The sequence below is a fragment of the Mycteria americana genome, chromosome 2 (assembly GCF_035582795.1).
Source record: "Mycteria americana isolate JAX WOST 10 ecotype Jacksonville Zoo and Gardens chromosome 2, USCA_MyAme_1.0, whole genome shotgun sequence".
In the NCBI taxonomy this organism is placed as follows: Eukaryota; Metazoa; Chordata; class Aves; order Ciconiiformes; family Ciconiidae; genus Mycteria; species Mycteria americana.
The window spans coordinates 35,919,152-35,933,423 of NC_134366.1; the positions used below are offsets into that span (position 1 = coordinate 35,919,152).

The following is a 14,272-nucleotide window of genomic DNA, read 5'->3' on the forward strand; positions in this document are numbered from 1 at the left end:
ACCTCATCCTAATCCCACTGGGAGGTACACAAAACACCTTCCAAGGGAGCCCAGGCACAAACTACCTTCTTGCCCCATATGATAACACCTCCTCTGCTCCACAAGCATCTCCTTCCTTTTATCTCTTAGATGCTTTAATGGATTCACCTCATTATACTCAAAGCAATGGCTCTTCAGTTTGAATTTTGCTGCTGGTATTTCAGACTTGAAGAATGGTGTGTGGACCTTAAAGCCTGTCTATTTTTTACACCCATACTAGTTAGTCTAGTAAAAGATATCCTCTCTTAGCAGAAATCCTGTCTTGCCTTTGTCCTTAGACCCGGACAGCCACAGTGACACTACCAAGAGAAAAGAGATTTAGAACAATTAAGATTAAGTGGATGTGCTGTATGATTAAAATGCTAAAATAACTGAACATGGAATTGCAATTGCAAATTTTTAATATCTTCAATCAGGAAAAGTTAGGCTCATTAAAACACTGCATACTGTAGAAAAAAGTAGAAGAATATGCTTGGGAGCATACTACTTATTTAAGAATTCAAGTGCAGAGCCAATATAATCTAGTGTCTAAATGGTTGCTTAAATTTAGGTGGCTTGATTTACATGTGTAAGTAATTATAATGAATTTATAAACATTGCTCTACTTTCTAGAAGTCACATTACTAATGCAAATAACCTTTTGCTTTTGAAATTTCCAGTGCAGTATAGTTTTACAAACAAAAAAAAAAAATGCATGTGACTTCATAAATATTTTACACACAGAAACGTGACATATTTACAATGATACATATGCAGATGCACTCCTTGTTCCGACAAGCAATATATTCTGCTCTTCCTGAGAGAAGTCCACTAGCACTGCATGATCTCCAGAGGTCTCATCACACAGCTGAGTTCTGTGTGGTTCTGTGTGGGAGAGATCTACACCAATGCCACCGGCTGCCTTTGATACAATACTTAGCCCCTTCCACTCTCCTACCAAAGCCCAGAGAAATGAGATGAAGGCAACCCATAAAAGCAGGCAAGGACAAATGTTCCCTAGTGGGCAGGGCATTAAAAAGGAGGAGAGACAAAGGGTTTTTCTCTATTGTCGTCCTCAGGTATGTATTTTTTTCTAAAATTTTTGCTTTACCTGTTACTTAAAGTTAGCTCCTCCATGCCTATCTGAGTCCCTGTAAACTCCTCCCTGCAGAAGCAGTCGCTGCCCTTGTTTCCCTGCTTGCCGAAGCCACTGACATAGGCAGTGATGTTTCCATCTGCATGATTTCAGCTAAGGGGGAAGACTTTGATCTGGACAGTGTCAGATAGGTTTGTAAGTCTCTGATGGCAATTTGGTTTCAGTTGTTGGTGGTCCAGAGTATCTCCAAGGCAGGAGATCACAGCCGCTGTCACTTTGTATTAAGGATCGGTATTTTGTGAGTACTGCCCGCTTGTAGTGTTGGAAGCATGGGGGAGGCATGAAGCTTCACCCCATCACACTAAATTACTCCTTCCCCAATTTTGGTGCACCAGCAGATACACTAAGCTTGCAGATACTACCACTCAATAATTTACTTGGATGGAAAAAAAAATCCACAATATAAACACACATCCCAGTGGGACCCTCCGCTAAACATCCCATGCTCTGTCTAGCAACAAGTAGCTTCTTTAGCAGATAGTGTCTGTTCCCCAGTATGCTCGTTATTCATGGCCCATTTCCTAACTTTGTTGTCCAAGATGACCAGCTGCAAAAGAGCTCATAAAGGAGTATTAAAGAGGGTTTATGTCTACTTTGCATTTTTTTAAATGAAATTATTCCATAACAAGGTATTGCTTGTTTAGAGCCACCTTTATAACTTTCTGTTCTGACATGTACTTAAAATGCTAGGATAATTTACCCGATTTTTTTTTTTTTTTTTTTTTTTTTTTAAGAGGGTAAGATCTCCTTGCTTTGTATTTAAAAGCTCTGGAAGGACACATTTAGTTTTATTTGAATAGCTGTTTATCTAAGGTTTCAGGTCACAGATAAGTTTCTCTACTGACACTCACTCCCTGTTTGATTTCAGCATGAAAAACCAATAATTAGAAAGAAAAGGTAATTCACCAGTATACAACCTTTGTGAGAAATAGTTCTGACAGGGTCTAAAAGATACAAAGACGTGTCTTACCTCCCAGGTCTGAGACAGACGGCTGACAGATGCAGTGTTGAGACCCATAACAATAGCGAAGAATGAATTCAGATTTCTTTGGGCTTTACAGCTGTGGAATAAAAATATGAACGCTGTATTCTGATTTTTTGTAGTCAGAATCAGAGATAAATGGAATGCACAGGTATCCTAGGTTACTGAGTCCCATTTCAACCCTCAGCACTAACATACAATCATCTTCCACATAATGAACTCATTAAGTGTCCTCTCATGACCACCTGCAGTCTAGGTGATGGGGTCTCTCAGAAGTTTTTTAGCAAATGTTCCACTGTCTCATCAACCCTGTTGTTGGCAGGTTGTTTTTTTTTCCTTTGCTGTCAAAAGTAATTTTCCCTTTTCAATGTTCAAGTTACTCTCAGCTGTCCTTTACCATACAGAAAAATGTATTGACCTCTATTCTGTTGTATTATAAATATTTTCATCCCCTTTTTCATCTTTCCTGTAAATTGTACATCATAGGTTCCTTCAATTTCTCTTTGTGGTCATGGCCTGCAATCTACTTTTCCATATTGTTATTATCCTTCATTGAATTCTTTGTAATTTATTTTAACTTTTCTCTCATGCGTTTCCTTCTTATCAAGGTGGTGTAGCGAGACAGTGGGGAGCGAAGGAGAAACATAATTACTGTTTTGGCTCTGAGTTCTTACACCTTTCTCCTATGCAAGTATAAAACAAATATCAAATTATTTATTTGGAACAGCATCACACTTTGTCCTTGCCTATAATTTGTCATCTATTATCACCCAAGGACCTTTGTCACAGTACTGTTCTTTACAATCATGCATTTATTTCTTCAGCTCAGTATTAGCATTCCCTAGCTGAATTACTTTGCATCTATCTAAATTAAATCTTATACTACTGTTGTTTGCACATGCCACCAGACTCCTTAGATCATTCTTTTTTTTCCTATCCTCCAATGCATTTGCAATCCCTCATCATTTTTATTGTCTGAAAGTCTGATTAATGTTCAATTTACATATCCCTATAAATTAGTGGCCGTTAGCAATGGTTCCAAAACAGGTCCCTATGGAATTTGCTTGATACCTCTATTCTCTGACATTTTACTATATATGATCAGACCCTGCTTATTTCTAGTCCATTAGGAAATTTGAAATCCTGAAATATCGAGTCCTTTTCAAACAAAAAGATTCCACTTTCTCTTGCAGATTCTTGAAGACCACTATAAATGTACGTGTGTGTGTGTGTGTGTGTGACAGTGAGAGAGAGAATCCTCTTTTAAGATAATTTTAGGTGCAAGTGAATCCACTGCCTTCACTAGGATTTATCATCAGGGAAAAGTATGTGCCAAGGCCTTAGACTGGAAACACGCCAGCATTTGTTACGAGTTTTATAAAGCTTGCACTCATCGCTGTGTACTGTCTTGAGATGGTATATTTCTCACTTCACTTCAGCTGCCTTAAAGTTAATCCTAACTTTGCTGCTTAGACTCCTTTTATCATTGAAGTCAGGAAGCTCCCAAAGGTAATTCATTCCAAAAAAAAAAAAAAAAAAAAAAAGGTGTCCAGCACAGCTCGGATAAACTGTCTATGGGATGGGCCCATTTCTCACAAAGAACTGTAGAGAGAAGGTACATCTTCTACAGTCAGCCACCGCTTGGGAAGCAAGAAGGCTGCTGTTGTAATCCATTTATTCTAACCCTGTGTTGACCTGTTTCTATAGCTCCTCAGGGTGTTCATTTCTAACAACATGCTAATTCATTTTCTCTATCAAATCACTTGTTTTCTATTTTAGACTAGTGCATCAACAGAAGCGTAGGTATCCATGTTTCAAAAGCTCCATCTCTCCTTTACATATTGGCACACTCTGTAAAAGTCTTCCATCTGCTTCAGGTGTTCCTCAACAGTGAAGCACACAAACGTTGAACATGAGAGCTTAGTCCTGGTGCTTTCCTGACAAGCTGGAAGTCAGAGACACAGATTCCTGGCTGAATCTGGGACGAGAGAAAAGGGAGCAGCCAGAGCTGCTCACAGACCTCTCTGCCTTAGACATAAACAAAATAGCAGGGCTGCTTGGCTTGTGCCTCATGATGAGAGTCCTGTGCTTAGCACACCGTCCCTCCACCCTAATTGTTCCTCTTTCATCAACTCTTCCAGAACTGATGAGATACAATAATGGCTTCTTTTAGAAAGCTGCTTTTCTGATTTAAAAAAGATTCTGAGCAAACTACACGCTCACTTATTTGTGTATCCATTACTTCACAATCTACACACTACAATGATGGGTGCTTCTGCAATGCACTGGGAGAGCCTGTCTATTGTTTACTGATAACCGTATTTAGCCTCCACAACTTTGGCTTTTCACTTAACAGAGATCGAATTAATTCAAATAGAGCCACATTTTAGTCTGGTGACAAATATATCCCTATTCATGTGGGACAGACATCAAACTTTTCTTGGAATGCAAATTAATGCTACTGTGGTGCAAGCAAGGCACACAGAACCAACCGGTTTTGACGTAATTGGACCAAACTTGGCCATTGATAAGGCAGAAAATGAACGTATTACTGCATACCATACAACTTGCAAACTAAATCAAATCACATTTATGAGTTACACTAGATTAGATTAGAAGAATTCATTTCACCAAAAGCACTGCTTCAGCAGAGAACAGTCCTTTCTATGTAAGTGCCTTGCAAATTAAATCAACCCAGTCAATGAAGGGAACAAATTATACATTTTTCCATGAACATGCATATTCAAATATTGCAGAAGACCAACAAGTGGAGAGAGAGGCAAGGAGAATGGTTGCACATATTTAAATTGCTCCATTCCCTTGGTTACTAAAATAAGAGTGATTACAGAGAAAAGAACTCTCTGTGTATAGTATATATTTGTATTCTGTTCCAAGACGCAGAATAAATGCCAGCACTATTTTGTAATAGTGCAAGAATAGCCCATCAAATCCAATTAATGAAGAACCCCCCCCTCCAATAAATAAAAGAGTACTCCAGAGAGGATAACACTGGGCAACAGCTTACTGAAGCCAGTTTCCTCTAGAGGTAGGACTTTCAAGATTATAACAGAGTTTTTTGGTTTCTGTGTAGTCTTTGGTGAATAACCGAGTTGCTGCTCAAATAGTTTTGTAATACGGTCCTCGGGTTATCTCTGCCAAGAAAGGAGATATCTCTGCACCATCAGGGATTTTGCAGTTGACGCTGCAGATACAGCAGCTAAGCCGCAGGGGAAGATTTGAGCAGCATATACTCCGCCACGTCTAGTTTTGGCCAGTGTTTGCTGTTGTTATTTATGGACTGTTTTATCTAGGTATGCTCACACACTGTCAAAACATCGGATGACAAATTAGTTTTCTTTCTTTGCTCTTGCACCTACTTCTCCTTTCCCACCAAATAAAGCATGTGAATTCAAGGATTTTTTTTGGAACTTCAGTAACTTACTGGGCAGCAATCTTGATGAACTTTTTGACTAGCTGTACGCGTTTGCAGAGCTGGCTGCAGAGGAGTATCTCAGTGGCAACCCAAAGCTGGACCTCGTTGCACCTTTGAAGCAGAAGGCTGAGATTTTCAGTGTTTTCAGCACTGCCCTGTCTGCTGAACGTGAAGTATATCAGCTCTTGCTGGAAGACATTGACAACATTATTAGGGATATAAAAACAATTTAAATGTAAATGAATTATTAATTATTTAGAAGTATGTTTTTCAAACAAGACTTGGTTACAGATGGTTATTTTTTCATTATCCGTAAGCCAATCACAAATGATTCAGGGTCCATGTTTGGCTTAGCAAAGTCTAGAGGCTTATTACAGGCAAGCGGACTGGAAGCCCTGCAAGATGTGCCTTTCTTGTGAGATTTCCTGCAGTTCCACTTCTGGCTACGGCCAGGTATAGGACATAAACAATCTGTCTCTTCCTGTATTTCATCACTTCTGTTCCAGTATGAAAAAGCAACCATATCAGACCACTGCAGAATCTGAAAAATTTCCATTCAAACTTCTTCCTAAAAATAGCCAAGTTTTCAGGAACAGAGGTGTGGGTATTGATTTCTGTGCAAAAACACCCCAAAACAAACAAACTTGACCAGCTCTAGATTTAAAGTGTCTAACCTGAATAAAAGAACCTGAAGTGAAAGATCAAGGAAAGCATCTGATGAGAAGCAAGGGAATTTCCCATTCATTTTCTCAGAAAGTCACCATGCTTTTCAGGGAATGGGGTTATTCAGGGAATGGGGTTATTCAGGGAATGGGGAACCCTATTCAGGGAATGGGGAATATTTTCAAGTGACATTTTGTACTGTTAACGGTGTATTTTACTCAGCAGCTCACACCAGAACCTATCGAAGTCATTGAAACAACCCAATGGGCACTGAAGTGGGCCATTATCCCATTTTATAAAGCCTGCCCAACATTTTTTATCTCATTGAAGCCTAACAAGAACAGTAATGTGACCATCTAAAGTGCTGAAATTGTGTATTTTGTTGTGGTTAACGTGGTATCAAGGACACCTATTTGTGGAGTCCTGTATTTACTGGAACATTATGAGTGCAAAGGACAATCTGCATCTATAACATATTCACACAGACAGTTTTTAGAGAATAATCATGCTTTTTTACCCTCTTGAGGCAAATCTCAATAAAACCCACAAGGTATACAGGGAACATATGAGATGCCCTAGCAAAGGGAAGTTACAAACCTTTAACAATTTTTTTCAGTATTAAGGATTGCAACACATCTCTTGGACCTGGTTCAATGCCACCACTACTGAGAGCTGCCAAATCATACCGTCATGACGGTGAACTGAGCACCAAGGAATACTGATGCTCCAAAATGCTGGTGCAACATCAGGAAATCATAACAGCTCAATGCTGCATGACAGGAATATACCCAGAAGTGGACACGGTGCTTCTTACCTCATGAATTGCATTGAAGAGGCTCCAGTCAAAGTTTGTTAGTTCTAAGGCAAGATCCCAGGTGTTGATTCCCAAAATTCTCACAGACCTTTGCTGCAATTCCTCATTTTCAGCAAATGGGTTCTAAATCAATAGCCAAGAGCAAAAAAATCCTGAGCGAACACCAAAAGGTCTGCAATGAAACAGCTACTGGACCAAGGTACAAAACAGAGCTGAGTAAGTAATCTTCTCTAAGTGCACTCTGAGGGTTCCCCCCCCCACTAATCAAAATCAAGGAGTTACAGCCTATTTAATAAATAGCTTGAAAAAGGAAATGGGTCAATAGGATCAATGACTTCCTATTGGATTAGTCCTCTCGCTCTGTCTCTCTTTCTTTAAAACCTTGAGTATAAAACACTGACCAAACAGAAAGCATAATGAAAGTAAAATCCCTGAAGCCATCAGAAAATAAAATCTGAATTAAGACACCAGGAAATTTTTGTATTATAAGATAAAGGAATCATTCTGCAAACACACCGGATTTAGAATAAATACACACAACTTGCCCACCAATCCACCTTTACAAATAACATAAATCCATCCATTTTATTATTAATTTACTCCAAATGTAATCGCCAACAAACAGTAAACACTATGGGTTCTGATTCATAAAAGTTACTTAGCATATTACTGCGGAGTGCACTGGTACTGCTGGTATTAAGGGTCATTTGACATTTCCATTATTAGCTCAGATTTTCAAAAGTTTGCATTTCTCTTGGGTTTTTTTACCTCATCAGGCTGAAACCTGGCACATGAACCATCTGCCAAGATGAAAGATTATTCTTAGCTGTTAAGCCATTACTTTGGTGCTATATTTCTGACAGTTACAGCAAGTTTTGCAATTTTTATTATGGAACTAATGAAACTAGATTGGCTGTCACCTGTCTGCACTGGAAACCTTCCCTTAATATTTGCATTTTTAGAGGTGGCTAGAACGCCACAGATAATGGGGATGACAGATTACAATGATAGCAGCATGTCAGCTCTTCGGGGCACACTGATCCAACAACATGTAAATAGACATTTCTCATCCCTAGGATGAATGCACGGATCCTAGCGGTACTGACAACATGTGAAAGTCAGTTGCGATACCGTCCCTGCGCTTTCCTCAAAACACCTGCATAATTAGCAGAAAACTATTGAAAGATTAATGTTTTTGAGTGCCTGACTGTTCCTGCCTCACTGAGGTTTTGGGAAATCACAGGGAGAGAGAGTTTGCAATCCCAGTTTTGGAGGACAGGGGGAATGAGAGACCTGCTGCTCTTCAACCCACTCCCCTCTCCAGCACCAGCGAGAGGATGGAGAGACAGACAGACAGAAGGAAGGGAAGAGGAGATAGCACTAGCAATATATGCCAGCCACAGACTGACCATGTGGCTGCCACAACACTGGGGTCACACTGATGCCCAGTAATTTTTGTAGAACTCACACGACATCTATTTCTACATGTAGTAATTCCACGAAGTTTGTCCATCACCTTGTATGATTATGTACCAGCCACTTTAAGTGTTACAGCGGCACAAGGGGAAAAAAAAAAAAAGGCACACGGGCCCTGAATAATCCTTATCCCATCCAGTCCTGTACAAGCACAAGTCAGCTTTTCCAGGCTGATGTAGATTGGAAGATTTAAGCTGTACAGAAGCTTTGGTCTATTTGAAATTGATGAACAAATTCCATTACTGTTCAGTCAAATAACTTCTGTTAATGCGAGACACTTTTTTTTCAGGTATAGAGCAGCTCAGTAAGCTTTACTAAGGAAGCAAAAAAATAAATTCTGTATTGAAAAAGCCCTCTGAGAGGAATAGTAAGTTCTTGATCTGGAGTCAGACAAATAAAAAATGGGAAGTACACAATACACATCCTTACCAAAGAATCAGTCAGATCTTTTCGGTAGACAAACATACGACTGGATGACTCAAAAGATTTTGAGATAGCCAAGTCATTTGGCTGTAGTTCATGTTTTTCTGTAAAAACAGAAAACAAAATACAGAAGCTTCAGAAAAGGAGTAAAAGCTGTAAATAAATGAGAAAAACATTACAAATATATTTGTAAAGCCACATCAATTTAGAATTTAGCTAAGCATCAAACTCAGTCCCTATGTATATGCCAAGCATGGGATCATCATCTCCACACTCTTCAGGCACAATAAAGGCAAGATGTCTCTGATGCTGGACTAGAGCACAAAAATTTCCAGCAACTGTTTTCAAATTGGACATCACATAGGATGGAACAGAAAGAAACCCTTGAATCATCTAGTCTAACTTCCTAGGCATTACAGAACATTTCATTTCAATCCAGTGTATCTACTGTAAATGTAGTGACTTTTGTTAGAGCAAAGTGTCTCGGCCCCCAGAGACTGAGCTGTTGCGTGTCACTGGCAGACAAGGGCAAGGGTGGAGATGTCATCAGTAGCCATGGCCATTCAACAGGAAAAGAAGTTTAAAGGATCCCAACTCCATAAAATTCACCCCATGGAGCAGAGCTGAAGAGTCCTTGCTAGCATGGTATGTACAGAAATTCCTCTAGACCTAGAGTAATTCCTTTAGGGAACATTTGAGCAAAAGAGCAGGACACACCAAACTGGTAGCAAAGAGAAAGGAACTTTTTTTTTTTCTCCACTCCAGAGAAGTGGTTCAGCTCTGAGCATTCTTGGATGCACCAGAGAAAGGTGTGGGGAAAAATAAAGCAAAACCCAGAACACAGCTAAAATCTGCCCTGGGAAAACTGTCTTCTCCTGCGGGCTCCAAGTAATCTTCTGGAGACCTGACACATGAGATTTGATTACCGTTACTGTATTAATGTAGACCCAAAAGCACTACAAGCATGTTGAGAGCTACCTTGGACTTTTCATTGCCCGTGAGGGAGGAGCAGGACCAGAAGGAGTTTGAGCAGAAACATCATTTCAAACTGCCTCTTTTCCCTCTTATCCATGCTCACACTGACACCAGATACATTTCTGTTGAACTACCAGTACGTTTTTTCAAGGTAATTTTGAATAAAAAGAGCTTGCTTGTTCATTTCAGGAGTACAATAAAAATGTTTTCTCCAATGCTCATACTGCTGCCCTCCAAGTGGATGGCAGATGACAGTTCTGAGTCATGCAAAGAGCAAAAATACAAAGAAAAAAAAAAGCATGGCAGGCTGGTGTTTATTGCTCGTAGCAGAGGGGTGCCAACGCATAAGAACAAGGATACTGATATTGTGGTATCTCCAATTAATTCAGGCAACATGACTAAATAACATTTTGAGGGTTACAATAGTCATGTACAAATGACAGTCCTATTGTACCTGCATTTTAATTATTGTTTCTTATTGAACAGTCAAGTGGCAACCACTTCTATTCTGTGGCTTTCTCGGCAACCAATGTGGTCTAGAGATAACAGTGTATTTCATTATTTATGAATTGCTGGGTTTCTTTAGCTAAGTAGGCAGTTAGCACCAGATTTATTGCTATCGGAGCAAAACTTGCTCTGCTTTTGAACAGGAACGCAAGACCTGAAAAACAACAGCAGCACAGTGATTCTGTAGTGCTGCAAAATGCACTGGAGGCAAGTCTGGGCATACACAAGGGTAAAAGGCGTGTGCCTGCAAATGATGTAACCCGGCTGGCCAGGACGCCTACGTGCAATACTCCCGTGTGGCCCCTCCGTGCCCAGGCTCTCAACAGCCAGGGCAGGGCACCATCTCCCTGCCACCCACAGCAGTGCCCTGCAAAAAAATGGTTGTTTAACTGAGCTCGGCGTGGGGGAGAAAAATGTGACCTTCCACTTCTGAATCCAATAAATAAACAGAACAAGCCAGCATTTGTCTATATTTCATTTAACTAGACTGACAAAGAAGTAAGAATGAGTGCCATATCTTTAAGGGTGCATCCTTTGTCCCAGGGGATCAACACCAACTAACGTTATCTGAGAATATGGCCAAGATATTCTAAACTCTTTAGACCTTTTTTTGTAGATCCAGCTTGGCATTTCTTTGCACCTGGTTAAAGTCCTTCCTTTATATTCCCTAAGAGCCAAAAGGCACCACAATGAGCAAAACAATCTGACTGAAGACCTTGAGACCTGACAGACACCAAAGCAAATCTTGGGGGTTTGGCTGGTCCCTAGTATCAGCCCACGATCCGTCCGGTCTTCCTTAAAAAAGACAATAAGCCTTTCTGGTCAATGAGAAACACTAAAATAATAAGCAAAAAATGTCAGTTGTAAGCAAGACTGCTTACAAAATATTGCTTAGACTGCTCTCAGTATCTCAACTGTGCAAATACACGTCTCCCTCCTTTCTGCTGGAGAATATTCATTACCCATGCTGTAAATAAGGAAACAGCCACGTATACAGTATTTGTTATCCCCTTTTATATTTTTAAAGCAAACCATGCCTCATCACCTTCCAAATTAAATTTAAATGCAAAAGTAGGAGATTTATCTGTGGGGAAAAAATAAAATCTTGCAGTACTGCTGGAGCCTGAGAGTCCTTTGCACTCCCTTCCCAGCAAGGAGATGCCGTATCCAATGGTACCCAAGAATGAGCTGTTGCCATGGAAACGACTCTCTGGGAAGCAGCTCCTCATTGTTCCCATGGTCATCCAGCTGTGGGCCCGCACAGGAACAGCTGTATCCTTGAACCAGAAAATGTCAGCCCTCCCTTACATGATGCACTAAAAGGTAAGTAATCAGATGAAGGGAAGTTATTTACCGCCAGAGAACGTGACTGTCACCAGCGCCAACTCCTCCTCCGGGTACTGGATCTTTTCTGCTACAATCTTCAGTATCTCCTGAGCTGAAGTGGATACTTGAGCTTTCACACTGACATAGGAGTGCTCTGTTATATACACACGGCAGAAAACTGCACAAAGGAAGAAAGACACGCTCAGCAGTTGGCAGAGACACCTGAACAGAGCAGGGGAGAATCTCACAGACCCGACCATGGCAATGCCTCGGCTGCCTGGCTGCTGCGGCTGCAGGAAAGGCAGCTGCTGCACCCTGACCTACAGGGACAGGAAACTAAGTATAAATGTCCCCATTTCCCCCTTCCCACCTCCTCTCCCTGGGAAATGAGAGAGCCAAGCAAATGGAAACAGAGACCCCCACGGCTGCACTTCAGCAATACCTATCTATTTAAGACTTCCTACCATGAGGATTCGTCACAGACAACCTCCTCTACTGCCTATCTTCTCTGCCAACTCAGCTGTTGCCATCTTTTCTTCCTTCCTTTTAGGTTCAGATAAATCACCGTCCTTCCAGTATATTTCGCATCTGCTGCAGAAATTATTTTGGACCTCCACTTCCACCTGGAACAGGAGGCTTCGCAAGAACAGCGCTCCCTGGTCTTCAGCCACACTCCCTGGTCTTCAACCACTCCCGCTAGCTTATCTGTCTAGACATCTAAACTACTTGCATTGCCACGGTATTTTTGCACCAGCAGAGGCTGCCTGAACAGCAATGCAATTAGTTCTGACAACTCTTTCCCTGAATCACTTACAGCACACATAAAAGGGACTGGTTTGGAGAAATTCCATGGGCTCATCACTTCCACTGAGGTCTATGAGTTGGTTAGGCTCTGAGAGGGAGATTCCCAGCAGTAATGCTGTGCTCAGCTCAGGTAGTATTTTTTTTCTCCTACAAAAGGGATGTATGCTCCCTTTGCTTGCCAGAATTTTAGGTTTACATCTTTTGCCGAGTTTGCTGTAGCCAGTTCTTTGAAATAGAGCTGCCATACTTAAAAGGGAAGAAACAGAGCTGCAGACTTGCATAAATATTTCAAAAATTACAACATCTGCTAATAAGAACTGCCACAACTCTTGGTTTCATACTCACTTCAGTGCTTAATTAAACTGTCCATTTCCTTCTACTCTAGTACTTCTTATTGCAGACAGGCTGCTACCATGTCAGTATAAGCCAAAACGTCTCTTCTCCAGAAATGCTGTATTTTTAAAATTATTTTTATTGACAGATGTATGTAGCAATAGCTCTTTGCTTGTCCTACAAATCTTCATGGCTTCAGGGCACTTTCATTAACCAAGACCATGCCAGAAGTGGTTAAGAACTCTATCCTCGTGAATATCTTTTTTTGTGTGTTGTAGTAAAGAAAAAATGACAATGAGAAGGAAGGAGAAACTTAACGTTTAACCTTGGGGAAGAAAAGTCATTTGATTTTATAATTTTTTCTTAACCTGTCTTTGCTGACAGACAGTAAATCAGATGCTCATCCTATGGCAGAATCTCTCTTCAGAATGGATATAACTCATGAAAAGATAGAGACATCAAACTGCACTCTAAATTACTAGGTAGAAAAATAAATTTTAAAAAATCTGACAGGAATATTTGGACTCCATATGCAGACTGCAGCACAACTTGCTTACAGTGAATTTGTTTGAAATCTCCTCCTCTCTGTCATTCGGGAGGGGAAGATGACAGCAATATGTTTATAACTGGGCTATTGACATATCTTTTGTTTAACATTGAACTAAACCAATCTACAGGGCAGGTCCTCAAGCACAACCATCATACTGATTCTCCCAAAGCCTGTTTCCCCACACACCTTTCCAATGTTCTATCCGAGATATCTATTGGCATGGACCATGCCATCTCTTCCAGGAGCCTGTGCTGCTCCTCTGTGAGGTGCAGGAGGGAATGCCCGTGGGAGGAAGTGGTCATGGGTCGCAAGTCACCCCGGTAATGTTTACATTAGGGGATAAAATGCCTCCGGTCAAGTGGCATGGTGCGGCTTGGACAGACACACCCTCCACAAGCGCCGTGGATCAGCAGCACTCCACCACACCAACTTAGATGTCCACCCTCAGCATCTGTCTCTCCTCTCCCCAACTCCACTTTTGCTATTTCATTCCCTCAATCCCACCATCTTCCATGGCTCATGCTCTCAAGGAGTGAGATAAAAGCAATTTAACCCAGTCGGGGCTGGCCTTGCTGGGTCCCGCCCTTTCTGTCCCCACGGCCACAGAGTCTGTCCCCTGTCTGGTGCCAGTACATTTCCCTCCACATTTACTCATGAGCTGTGTCTGACTTTTTAAGAAGAAGAATGAGTGTGGTGGTTCTCATCCAGAAATGCCATTTTTAGAAGCAGCCTTGATAACATAAATCTCAAATAACCTTATATTTGAAGCACGGAAAGAGGATATCTATCAGCAGCACATATTGTGTGGAAAG

The 14,272-nt window shown here is 40.9% G+C and overlaps 1 protein-coding gene across 1 annotated transcript in view; it reads right to left on the bottom strand.

The window, feature by feature from the left end:
* Positions 1-14,272, bottom strand: part of RAPGEF5 (Rap guanine nucleotide exchange factor 5) — a 168,669-nt gene that overhangs the window by 17,273 nt on the left and 137,124 nt on the right. Inside the window, exons 17-21 of the mRNA XM_075492975.1 lie at positions 11,802-11,951; positions 8,972-9,069; positions 7,067-7,189; positions 5,599-5,777; positions 2,145-2,235 (exon numbers count right to left, since the gene is read on the bottom strand). Of these exons, the coding sequence (XP_075349090.1) occupies positions 2,145-2,235; positions 5,599-5,777; positions 7,067-7,189; positions 8,972-9,069; positions 11,802-11,951 (641 nt within the window). The remainder of the gene's footprint in view (positions 1-2,144; positions 2,236-5,598; positions 5,778-7,066; positions 7,190-8,971; positions 9,070-11,801; positions 11,952-14,272) is intronic.